Source organism: Sciurus vulgaris, assembly GCF_902686455.1.
Source record: "Sciurus vulgaris genome assembly, chromosome: 12".
NCBI classification, from domain to species: Eukaryota; Metazoa; Chordata; class Mammalia; order Rodentia; family Sciuridae; genus Sciurus; species Sciurus vulgaris.
The window spans coordinates 4,833,815-4,846,086 of record NC_136473.1 but is presented as its reverse complement, the minus strand read 5'-3'; the positions used below and the strand labels follow the sequence as shown (position 1 = coordinate 4,846,086).

The 12,272-nt window shown below is 45.5% G+C and overlaps 1 protein-coding gene across 3 annotated transcripts in view; it reads right to left on the bottom strand.

The window, feature by feature from the left end:
* Window positions 1–12,272, bottom strand: part of RYR2 (ryanodine receptor 2) — a 609,490-nt gene that overhangs the window by 154,543 nt on the left and 442,675 nt on the right. For all 3 annotated transcript variants that reach the window (XM_079107027.1, XM_079107029.1, XM_079107028.1), the window contains exons 48-53: window positions 11,263–11,383; window positions 7,710–7,879; window positions 6,368–6,588; window positions 3,978–4,068; window positions 1,789–1,929; window positions 3–166 (exon numbers count right to left, since the gene is read on the bottom strand). In XM_079107027.1, the coding sequence (XP_078963153.1) occupies window positions 3–166; window positions 1,789–1,929; window positions 3,978–4,068; window positions 6,368–6,588; window positions 7,710–7,879; window positions 11,263–11,383 (908 nt within the window). The remainder of the gene's footprint in view (window positions 1–2; window positions 167–1,788; window positions 1,930–3,977; window positions 4,069–6,367; window positions 6,589–7,709; window positions 7,880–11,262; window positions 11,384–12,272) is intronic.

Sequence of the window (12,272 nt, the reverse complement as noted above, 5' to 3'; positions counted from 1 at the left end):
ACTTGGAGGTATCAACAGGCTGTGGGTTAAAGTTCCCTTCAGAGTCCATGGACGACTGTTTTTCCATCATACTGACGTAGTTGGACTCCATGTAGTCTGGAGGTAAAGCTCCCGCAACTGCACTCAGGCAAGGCAGCGCCAGCTTGAAAAGCTCTTGTTCGTATTTCTAGGAATAAAAGGAGGGCCCCGAATTTAGAAAGCGATTCGCAGGAAAAGCTGGCAGCACAATCATGCAACCCAAGGACGGTGCAGGAGAAAGCTGGAACCGCCCTGGGTTACCCCACTCCCTGATGAGTCTCCCTAGTAAACGGAACGCAAGCCTACTAACACGCCGCTGCCAGGTGTCCCGAAAGGACACCACTCCAGAGAGTGAGAAATTTACTCTCCCCTGTTGGATTAAAAAATATGATCTGGGCTGGGGCTGGGGCTCAGTGGCAGAGCCCTTACCTAGCATATGTGAGGCACTGGGCTCCATCCTCAGCACCACATATAAATAAATAAAGGTCCATTGACAACTAAAAATATATTTAAAAAAAATATGATCTGAGCAGGGCATGGTGGTGCATGCCTCTAATTAGAGAGGCTTGGGAGGCTGAGACAGGAGGATGGCGAGTTCAAAGCCAGCCTCAGCAACAGTGAGGGGTGAGGCACTAAGCAACTCAGTGAGACCCTAAACAGGGTTGGGGATGTGGCTCAGTGGTTGCGTGCCCCTGAGTTCAATCCCTGATACAAAAAAAAAAATATATATATATATGTGTATATATATATACACATATATATAGATCATAATATATATGATATATCACATATATATCATATGATATATCACATATATATCATATGATATATATATGATCTGTACTGGAAAAGAAGTTCATAGGAAGTGTACGTAATAAAAATTCAGGGGAAGGTGTCATTTGTCTATTGGTTACAAAATTAGTTAAAATTTGTAGTTGTAGATGTAAAAGTTTAAATGCCTTTTAAAAAAATAATTAAAATATTCCACTTAGAATTTCTAATTTTAAATTAATGTTGTAAATGTTTCTAGAAATTCTGAAACATTATTTTAGAAGGGCTCTCAGACTACCAATGGGAACTCAGTGAGAAAAAGGCATCACAAGTAGCTACCGGAGGTCACTGCTGCTAAACTTTTCCCCATTACACAGCACACTAGAGGTTAGGCTGCTCCGTTCACTCGTGATATTGAGCAGAATTCAAGCAGGTTTTGATTAAACATAAGCCTACCAAATGTGGTGTTCTGATTTCCTTCAAAATGACTCCTCTCAGTCATCTGAGCATACTTGAATCACATTCATTATAAACAGTGTTATAAGTTAGTCCCCTAGACAGACGGCACCACAGACCTACTTAAACCTCCACAGAAGCAAAGAGAAGGTGTTGGTAGATCACAGGATGACTATGATTTTATGTAATTTTAAGTATTTTTATAAGTTCTTATGTTGTATATTCTTACATTTGACTCATTTTCTTGAGGTTTTATAAGCTTGACATATAACGAGGGAGAATTTTAGTCCAAATTAATCCAATGCACTAGAAACGTAACCACGCACCCAATTTCCTGAAATGTTCAGCTATTTTCAATTCAGGAACAGTGTCATGATCACAAGGAACACACTACCATAAAGACTGGGAAAAATCAACATAACCTGCACTCTCAAAGGGCATGAGTTTGAAGATGAAGAAAAAAGACTGTCAATGTTGATATCAGAAACCTACAGCTTTTTATCATTTTACCAATCCAAATAAATCCACAAAACATGGAATTACCTTTTGAGACAGGGCATCAAAAATGCCCCAGAACAACTTTCTGGACAAGTGAAGCTCCTCTTCAGAGGCAGTGCCGAAGCTGCCCCAGCCCCCGGGCAGGCAGTAGTACTTCCAGCACCTTTCGTAGTGATTGGTCAGCAGCTGTGAGGGAAGCCAACCCAGAAGCCATCAGCTGCCACCTGCTCTGCCCACCTCCCCTCCCAGGGCATCTCATGCCACACAACAAGGTCAGCTGCTAAGTCCCACGAGTCCCTCTGGAGAACGCAACTGCCCCATTTCTTCAAACCCTAGCACCGGTCACGTACAGGACTGAGTGTTCCTTCTCTTGAACAGGATCCTTTATGAGATCGTCTGAATACCTAAGCAAGCTTCCAAATCTACTTGGGTTATTTCTTTGGTTGTCGATAAAATTTATTACGTTTCTAATTTTTCACATATGTGAAAGACAAGGACCAGACTCTCATTTGCCAGATTTTTGGAAAATTTTTTCCTTGTCTAAACTTGCCAAATTTAAAAATGATCTGCATTCATTAACTATAAATATTTGGATTCTCTTTTCTTTATCTAATTTTGTTTTTGTTTTGTTTTGTTTTGGTACCAGGGATTAAACCCAGGGATGTTTTACCACTGAGTCACATCCCCGCCCTTTTTAAAAGTTTTTTGAGACAGGGTCTCACTAAATTGCTAAGGCTGGCCTCAGAGTCACAATCCTTCATGCTTCAGCCTCCTTGAGTGGCTACGATTAAAAGCATGTGTCACCACTCCCGGCTAAGATTGTTATTAAGCTAATGCAACCCTTATTGTTGAAAGATTTCTTCTCGTTTTGTAACAGGAGTCACAGGGGTCGCTGCATGCTTGCTGCTTGACCAGTGGCAGCTAATTTGAAAACTGACATGCTTTCCCCCTTCTTTTCTCCCTGGGGAAACAAGATTATCCTTATTCCAGTTCCAGGCTAAGTTATCTGTCCTTTGGATCACTGACCACAGGAATGGAGAAATCCAGACCTGGGGGCTGGCACCAGCGAATCTCTCTTCCAAGGCTACCACGTGGCTGTGAACGGTGACTCCTGACAGGCACAACTGCAGTTCAGCTACCATGTCCCCCCTTTAGAAGCCCACTGTGCCACTTGGCAGTGGGAATCACAATCTCTGGGACAGGAGTCACTGTGTTCACATTTGCCAGAAAATCAATAGAACTTCCTTCTCCTTTTATCCAAAACCTTGTTCTTGTTACCTGATTGGCACTGGGGACAAAGACAGAAATTTTGGTACCTTTCAATCATATCTAATTTGTTTAGAGAGAAGTATATACAGCATAAGTTTTATTGCATGAAGATAAGAAAGTTATACTGTATCTTTTATCAGCTATTTTTCAGCATATCTGCAACAAGAAAATTTTTCTTCACAAGGCATACTGTACATGACAAAATATAAAAATGAGAATTTTAGCAAGGATATAATCTACCTACTTCCTTAATTTTTCTAGATTTATTATCCCAAAATCAATTGTAATAGGTAAAAGTTGTTTCTGCTAAATATCCAGGGGTCCTCAGTGTGCCAGATTAAAAAGCAGACTCATGCACGCCCCTAACTTTTTCTACAACGCTAATCTCAGGTGGCCTCAGGGAAAGGCAGATACTGCTGGATGTTACTCAGAGTGATCACCATATAACCTTGACACAAAGATACTTTCCTGAATCTAAACTATTATAATAAAAGACAGGAAAGTATTCAGAAAGTCAGTAGAACAGAATAGAACCCAATCAAGAATGTCAGTGACTTTCTATGCTGTGTGACTGACTGACTGCACACACACAGGTTATCTTCCATCCCTGTGAAATGGTATTTGGAACCTGTTGTGTGATTACCAACTTATAAAACGTTTGGGAAGTTCACTCACTATCTCTTGAGGTTGCTAATAACACTCAGGGCCAGGCCCATGACCATGCCTTCCAGTCTAAGAATAGCTTGGCTTATCTTTTCCTTGTGGTCCTTATCCCCCACTGAATTTCATGAGAATGGATGTTAGGAATCCTATGATCTTTTATTGCTTATTTCAGGCTGATTATACATTTCTGTAACATATATGGCCATTTCAGTCATTCGGAGAAATTTCCCAGCATCAAAGCTCAAACAGGCTACTGGGCAACAAAAGCAGAGGAACAAGCAATCAAATAACCACACACTCACCTTGAGAGGCATCTTCGCATGTTCGTTTAGTAAGGGAACATCGAACACCAATCTTCTGAGCAAGTGCTGCATCATAGAAGGCCTCAGCTGCCTGGTGGGACACGAAGGAGGGGAAACTCAGCAGCCAGTTCATTAGACCAACCTGTCAGCCAACGACCTCCACCAATGTCCCCTCCGATGGCATCATTAGGTGTTCCTGACCCTCAGACCAGCCAGCAGTGATGCTGCACACCACACACGACAATCCAGTCAACCAAGGACCATACACACAACAGAGGTCCCATGAGACTGCAGGGGAGCTGACAATTGCTACCGCCTAGTGACGTCACAGTGGCACATCGCAGTGCAACACATGGCTCTTTGGGCATTTCAACAAATCTGCTGTGCTACAGTTGTGCAAAAGCACACCAGACATGACACCCGACAACGGTGACCAACGCTCTTCCACTGGTTTTGTATTTATGACGCTTTCCCCCATCCTTTTAGAGTGCACCTCCTCCACTTGATGCCAACAGCAGGGAGGCGACCGAGGACAGCTTTGGCGGGGTGCTGGCAGCAGCCTCATACGGTTCCTCTGGACCGGTCTCCTGACTGCAACGGGAGGCCACACTGTGTCACAGGCCTACAGCATTGTAGGCCAGGGTGAGTGTGATCCTCACACAGTGCGAGATCCCCAACCAGGCACCTCCCAGGATGCAGCCCAGCTGCTGAGCCAGGCCTGACTGTAGTCCACCCGAGGCAGGGCTGCACTGCCCCGCTTGGCTCCGCTCCAGATCTGATCTGCAGGAGATGCTGCTCTTCCCTCCCCGCCTTCCCTACCACACACAACCGCAGCCCTCAGAAAGGGGGGCTGCAGGAACAGGAGTGAGGGAAATCCTCCAAGACAGCAACTCAGCGAGGAAAGAGCACCAATACCAAGGGCCCCGCTTCACTGGCTGGTTAGAAACACCCTGTGAGGAGCAGGGAAATATCTTTACCAGCTACTCTTCTAACACAGCACTAACATAAAAAGAGCTCAAACACCACCAAAATATCAACTAACCCAACTAATAAATGTGCGAGTGAATTAAACACACACTTCTCAAAAGAAGAAATACAAAAACCCAACAAATGTATGAAAAATGTTCAACATCTTTGGCAATCTAGGGAAATGCAAATCAAAACGACACTGAGGTTTCATCTCACACCAGTGGAAACAGCAGCCATCAAGAACACAAACAATGATGACGCTGGAGAGGAATTGGAGAAAGAGGAATGCTTTTATACTATTGGTGGGTTGTAAATTAGTACAACCACTGTGGAAATCAGTATGGGGGTTCCTCAATAGACCAGGCATGGAAACACCACAAGACCAGCTACACCACTCCTCATTTTTAACCTAAAGATTTAGAGTCATCATACTACAGCGATACATGCAGACCCATGTTTACAGCAGCACAGTTCACAACAGCCAGTCAGTCTAGGTGTCGCTCAGTGGATGAATGGATGAAGAAAATGTGGTGTATATACACTATGGGGTTTTATTCAGTCATAAAGGAAAGTGAAATGATGTCATTTGCAGGAAAACGGATGGACCTAGAGACCATTATGTTAAGCAAACTAAGTCAAAGCAGAAGGTTAAGGGTCACATGTTTTATGTGAAAGGTAAAGAGGAAAAAGGAAAAGAAAGGTGGGTGGGGGTGTCTCATGACAATCAAAGGGAGATCGGGAGAGAAAAAAGGGCGGGGGGGGGAGGGAGGAGGGAGGACTGGGGAGGGAGGAGGGAGGACTGGGGAGTGATACTGGTCAAGCGATATCATTTATTGCATATTGTGTGCATGTGTATGAATATATAAAAACAAACACCATCAGCCAATACAACTATAATACAATTAAAAAAAAAAAAGAAGAAAAATCCCGTGAGGTCGGTATCTTGATCCCATCCTACACAATCTAAGGTCACCCAGGTGGCAGAACTCTCCGGATTTTCACCTCATGCTTTTTAAATACTACACGGTAGCTTTTTAACGTTCAATAGGCCCTTTTTTCTTTCCTTTTCTGAAACAGGAGTGAAAACCATCCCACGAAGTCAAAAAGGGGCGATCTACCGATCTTACGCTACCGTGGACAGGGACTGTTGACACAGTCATCTTCCCCAACACTCAGAGTCGCATTTCATAGGTGCTCAAAGCTGCAGCCAGCAGCTGGACATCCCAGGGACGCTCTTAAACTCCACCAGGAGCCAGGTTGCTCGAGAAGATTCCTAACTCAGTACCCGGGAATGTGTAACATGAACTAAATATTTGGGTACAGAAATCCTGAATTCCTAATAATTGGCCAAGGGCCACACAGTAAACCTCTTCCTTCCAGAAGGAGGAAGTCAGCTTTACATAGAGTTAGTGCCCACTTACCCACAGATGGAGAGCAAGCACACCTCTATGGAGTCCCGCTGGGCTTTGGTGAGCGAGCAGCCCTTAGAGAGTCTATACACCGTGTGCAGTAGCGAGTCGATGAGGGAAGCGTGGTGCTCCGTCCCAGCAAAGAGGGGAGCACACCTTGTCAGCAAGGGCAAGACGGCCGTGCAAAGGTACCGATTGAGGGCCAAGGCCATGTCTGTCGCACTCAGAGCGGCCTGAAAGGGAAGCAGAGAGCACACAGCCATTTGTGCTTTCTCTCAGGAGACACCCTCCAAAGGAATCCCATGTGGACCCTCCGCTTGACTGCCTGGAAAATGGTGACATCGTGAAAGACAGAAACACACTCCTTGGGCCTGTCTTCAAATGGGGTTCATGTGATCTTTGCCATGTCGATCAACTGTCAACTGGTAAGTGGCTACAAATGGATGTCATTTGACATCTAGCTTCTCAAAACCCAAAAGGTCCTGGTTCTATCAAAAAACACCCCCTGGTCTCAGACATGAGCACTTTCCTGGGCTCAGGAGGAGAGAAAAGGCTCATTTCCATAAGAGAACTCCCACTCAGAGTCTGTCTGGATTCTCTTCATTAACACTATTCATATTTCTGCTTGTGTTCACAGCATCGATAACCAAAAACTACCTGCTGTTCAGGGCAGAATGTCATGTGAACACTCAAGAAAGAAAAAGGAAATTTCCTTTGCAGTTTATGATTCCACAGGCACAATTTCATGGAAGGGTTATTGTCAACTCAAGGCTCAACTCTCCCCAAGATCAAGAGAACTCATTTAACTGATTAAATAAACAAAAGGTGTACTAGGATAACGTTTGAAGCTTATTCCACCATGTTCCAGAGAGAGATGCATTTACATTGGGAACAGCAGGTCCTCTGATGTGGGGTGCCAATATACAGGACAGATTTTAGCCAAACTGCACCTCGGCAAATGAAATCACCAGGATGCTGTTACAACTGGGGAAACTCAACGTGCCCGTGAAATCCTCTGAACACTTTGTTTTCACTGAGAAGTGTAACGGTATGCGCCAGTTTAGAGGTTAGCTCTGAATGGAGGTCGGCGGGAGTCACTGTGACCTGCCCCAAAGTTGGATTATGGAGCCCTCGTAGGATTCCCACAGCACTCATCAACATTTCTATGACACTCTCGAGGTATCAGTTTCACTACTCAGTGAATTCTGTGAGGACAGAGTCTTTTATTTTCTGTCCATTTAATGCTAAAATAAAAGTGGCCTGCAGCAAATTCATAGCCAGTGAGTGAGTGAGTGGATCTGTAAGGCAGCGGCCGTGGAGCCCAGAGGGAGCCAGCCAACGCTCCGGGACCTACCGTGTCTAGAGAAGCAGCAGCCCGGAGATCTGGCAGAAAGCCAACCTCGAGAAGGTGGAGGAGGAAATCTTGCACCTCAATCCCATAGACCCTGTCAAGGAACAAAACCATGGCTGCCTTGTGATCTGGGCAAAACCCCGCAGACATGTCAGGTTCCACCACATTCCCATCTAAAAGAGAGAAGGCGACACGCGGGTGTCAATGGCTGGGTGGCTCACGGTTTAAGTAAAGTTAGCAATGAAATGGTTCCCTGATCTACTGCCCCAAGTAGGTGTGCAGCGACCGAGGGAACAGGCAGCACAATCTAAACCCGGGGTCAGGGGAACGTCACCAGGGCTTCCGTTTGCTGAGTGCATGCTCGTTAAAGACAGCATGACACTGGAGACTAAGAAGGGAACAGAAGGCGTCTTTAAGCCCCTTGGAAAACCCAGAAAAGCGCAAATGTAAAGGAGGGCTTTCCACTCTTGCCAAGGAGAGACTTTGAAGGCTGATAAAGCTTAGGCACCGGTGACTGTCTTGGCACAGCTATGTCATCGTGACTTAGAATGATCACCAAAGGATAAACTGACCCCACGAAGCAGCAAGGCTGCCACGTGAGACCTGTGCCATTAGTCCCAGCAGCAGCAACCTCGGTTAGAACGCTGAGCCTCGTGGCTTCTGCTGTCAAGGGTCACTGGGGATGCCCACCCAGAGGAGCGAGCCCTCTAGGCCCACAGGTTGGGCACCACTGCCATGTGCAATTAGGGGACTGTGTGCCAGTTCAAATCCTGGAGAAAGCACTGAGCTGCTTCCTGTCTGGCCCTGTGATAATCATGCCACCCTGGTGCACTGTAAGATTCTGGAAACAACGTCACGGAATTTTTAACAAGGAAGCAATGTTGAGGGAAGAGGCGCCCAGGGAAAGAATACACAAGAGCAGAACCATTCTGAAAGGATAAAGTGAAGACTTTCTTTTTTCTGTTTTCACTTGTGATCGATGAATGAATTTTATATAACGATCAGAAAAAAAGAACAAATAATGTCTTAAAGGAAATTAAAAAGTAGCTTCCACTCCTTATAACAGTACTACTCCCTACTACAACTACTACTTTGCTCGCTCAGAAGCGTAGTGGCGCTTGTGGGTGCTGTTTCAAACAGGAAGCTGGCAAGGCTACAAACACGCTCACACACCACTTCCACAATCCAACTGCCACACTGGCGTTCTCATTTCACAGGTGGTGAAAACTGACCTCCAGGGAAGGTAAGTACGTGTCCAATGTCCTACACTTAGGAACCGGCAAAGATCCAACCGAAGTCCGTCTAACCCCTGTTTATCTGTATGCTGTTGTTTTCAAATACAAATCTCTACACAGTTCCTGTTTGACTTGCCTAAAAATCACATTATGGGGAAACTGATCCTATAAACCAGGATTCTGTTGTTTGCAGGTAGTTGTACCTAAGGAGAAAAGGAGCCACTTGATGATCCTAACATAAGACTCGCTTTTCAGACACTTCGAGGAGACGTTCAGCTTAATGAACGCGGCAGCTACCCCTCCTGGGGTTCCAAGTGTATCGATTTGGGTCACCCGCTGTTTTATTGCCACCATTTCCTCAAACACACTGCAGACAATCAAGCAGGAACTGCTGATTCTCACACGTGGGGAGCGTCTGAGCTGGAAGGAGGTGGCCCCATGTGCTGGCTCCCCTGGGGCACCTGCTACACCTGAGCTCTTCATCCACCTCAAATTACGGCTCAGAGAGGCTGCCCAGGCCTGCTGGGCCGAGAGTTGCAGATGGCAGGTCTGTCCCTCAAGGCTTCTAGACCCTTCTTTTTTCATGATTAATCAGGAGCACACTCTATTTCTAGAATAAATGTGATAAAAATGTTTGAGGAGTGCCTTAACTAATACTAAGAGGTGAAGAAGTCCTTAGAGGTGAACTTCACACACAGAACAAAGTACAGAACACAGAACCCAAATTTCTAATGCTTGGAGTTGTATTAGAACCCACTGCCTTGTCACTGAAACAGACGGGGGAAGACTGATGGCTCAGGGCTTGCACGGGAATGCACGGGAATGCACGGACACTGCGACATAAGACTGGCAGGTCTGTCTGCATCCCCCCAAAGAAGGCAGGAAAAAGGAAGTCACCGGTGGCCCAGGGACTGCAGCTGTAAGATCAACTCCCACTGTGACTGCGGAAGCTTTTTCTAAATAAACCTCACACTGTACATCCACGAAGACAAACGTGACTCAACAGTATGCTGAGAGCAGGAAGGACAGACACCCCAAAGCTCCCAGGGCTGGCGAAGGCAGATGCCCAGAGGACACAGGAAGGACGAGACAGCCAGCCCTGAGCACAGCTGGTTCCAGCTGGTTCCTACCAACGCTATCCCAGAGTCCAGCTCTCTCCATCTCCTAACTGCGGCCACTGGCTGTTCTCCATCCTGTCAGTATCAAATCTGTGGCTTGCAATGTAGGAAGGAGAAGACCTCTTACGAAAGCAAATGAACACCAGCTAGAAGGCAGGTGGGCATGACCTAGGGACACAGGGAAGACACTGCCCCTGCAGTGGGGGCAGGTAAAGCGAGAGGACAATTTTAAGGCCCGCCTTTCCCTACAGTGATAATGTGTGCAGATTTACAGCTGCTGATTATGATCCCTGTAGGTTGGCAAGGTGAGCACACAGGAGGCTTCCAAGTCTTGTAACCTCATGGCTGGAAAATAGGAGGACTCCCTGTGGCTTGTAGTGATTCCCTCCCTCTAGATCTGGGGCACTGACAGCCTGCCTTCTTTAGGAAGGATCAGTGAAAGACAAAGATCATAGCATGTGCTTCCCACATAATTACGTTTTTGTTCTAAAATGACTTAGGGTTAAGTATTCCATGGTATTTACTATTATGTGCAAATCACAGAAACCATGGTCTAGGCCAACTTGTTTATGCACTAGGACCACAGTTTTCGCTCTCTGGGTGTTAGAGAATACTGATAGGTCAATGCCTCCTTAGTCCCGCCCCCCCAATTACATATAAATACCTACCCAATGAAAACAGGGCAACAGTGAAATTTCAAACCAGTAAAAAGCAAAGCACAATTGGAGATCTAACCTATCTTTTGGATGTCTCCAATAATATCTGCAATCTTTTTAAAGTTTTCTCCTTCATCTTGAACTCATGTCACAACACAGAGGGGGATTTTAAATCTCACAGTCAAAAACTATGATCCTATCTTTGAAAAGAGTAGTACCACAAGAAAGTGATCTCAAGAACCATAAGAAAGCATTTCAAAGGAACTGAGGTCTGGAAAGACAGAATGAGGACCAAGGAACAGGATCAGGGACAGGAGATGGGAAGGGGGTGCCTGCCTCCTCTTCCTTGGAAAGCCCCTGAGACGTCAAGTAAGAGAATGAGGATACCACTGGAAAGACAGTTGTTTAAAAACAACGAGAATGAAAAATATCTCATTAAAAAAGACACGACACGGTTTTTCTTTCTAAAGGAACTCCAGCAGGATAGCCAGGCTGACAGTGTCGTGCCAGGCCCTCCTGAGTCTCACTGCACAGAAGCTGGCCTTACCTTTGGCTACTGTCGGCATCTGGAAAGCGACGCTAATGACTCCCACCAAGTCTCCTAGTGGAATCAGGGATCTCAGAATAGACCTGATTCTGATGGCTTCTCCCTTACCAGCATGAATCAACTGAGCAGGAAGAGAGACAGAGGGACATTAGAGCGAGTTTGTGAAAGCAACATCACAGTTCTGCCTAGGAGACTTCTAAGGATGGGTGTCGGGAGCTAAGATAATTTTCTGTCAGGTATACATGTAAAGTTAGGCCTTTCTCAGAAAATGTTTCAGGCTTACAGAAAGGTATTTACTTGCTCCTGGTTTTCAATGACTTCTGTGTATACCAAATTATGTATACGATGGCCTAGGCCAACTAGTTTACCCATTAGAACCACAGTTTGTATCCTCTTTGGGTGTGAAAGCACTCTGGAAATCCAATAGATCTAGGAATGCTTACCCTCCATTGCATATAAATATCTCCCCATAATGTGATCAGTAACATAAAGTAATAATCGTTAATCACTGAGCATACACTGATATTTAAGACTGATTTAGCCCCTTTCTTGTCTTGTAATAAGAAATTAATTGAACCTCCATCCGTATTCCACCTGACTCTTCCCCAGGGTGTGGGGGATGGTGGACACAAATCCTAGGGATCCCTTAGACTGTCACTGACTGGCAAAGATTCCATGATTACAGTGGATCAGGATAGTCGAGAATCTCAGGCCATAGGGTCCCAGAGCCAGGACAGGCATCTGCTTCCTACACCACAGGGTGGGACCCCAAGCAGGATTTCTGACATACGGGAGGACTACTGGTTACAAAGATGGACGACTTCCAGAATCGCCCAAGTAATTGCTTAGTAATTCACTTGGTGGCCCACAACACAGACGAGACAACAGAAGGTTAGTATGAGTTCTTTTTCCTGGTCCATCTGATCTTTCTCACTGAGGTGGGGAAAAGAACGAGTGTCGTGAGCTTTAACTTTTGCCTATGCCTATGATAACCTTGATCACCTCTGGTA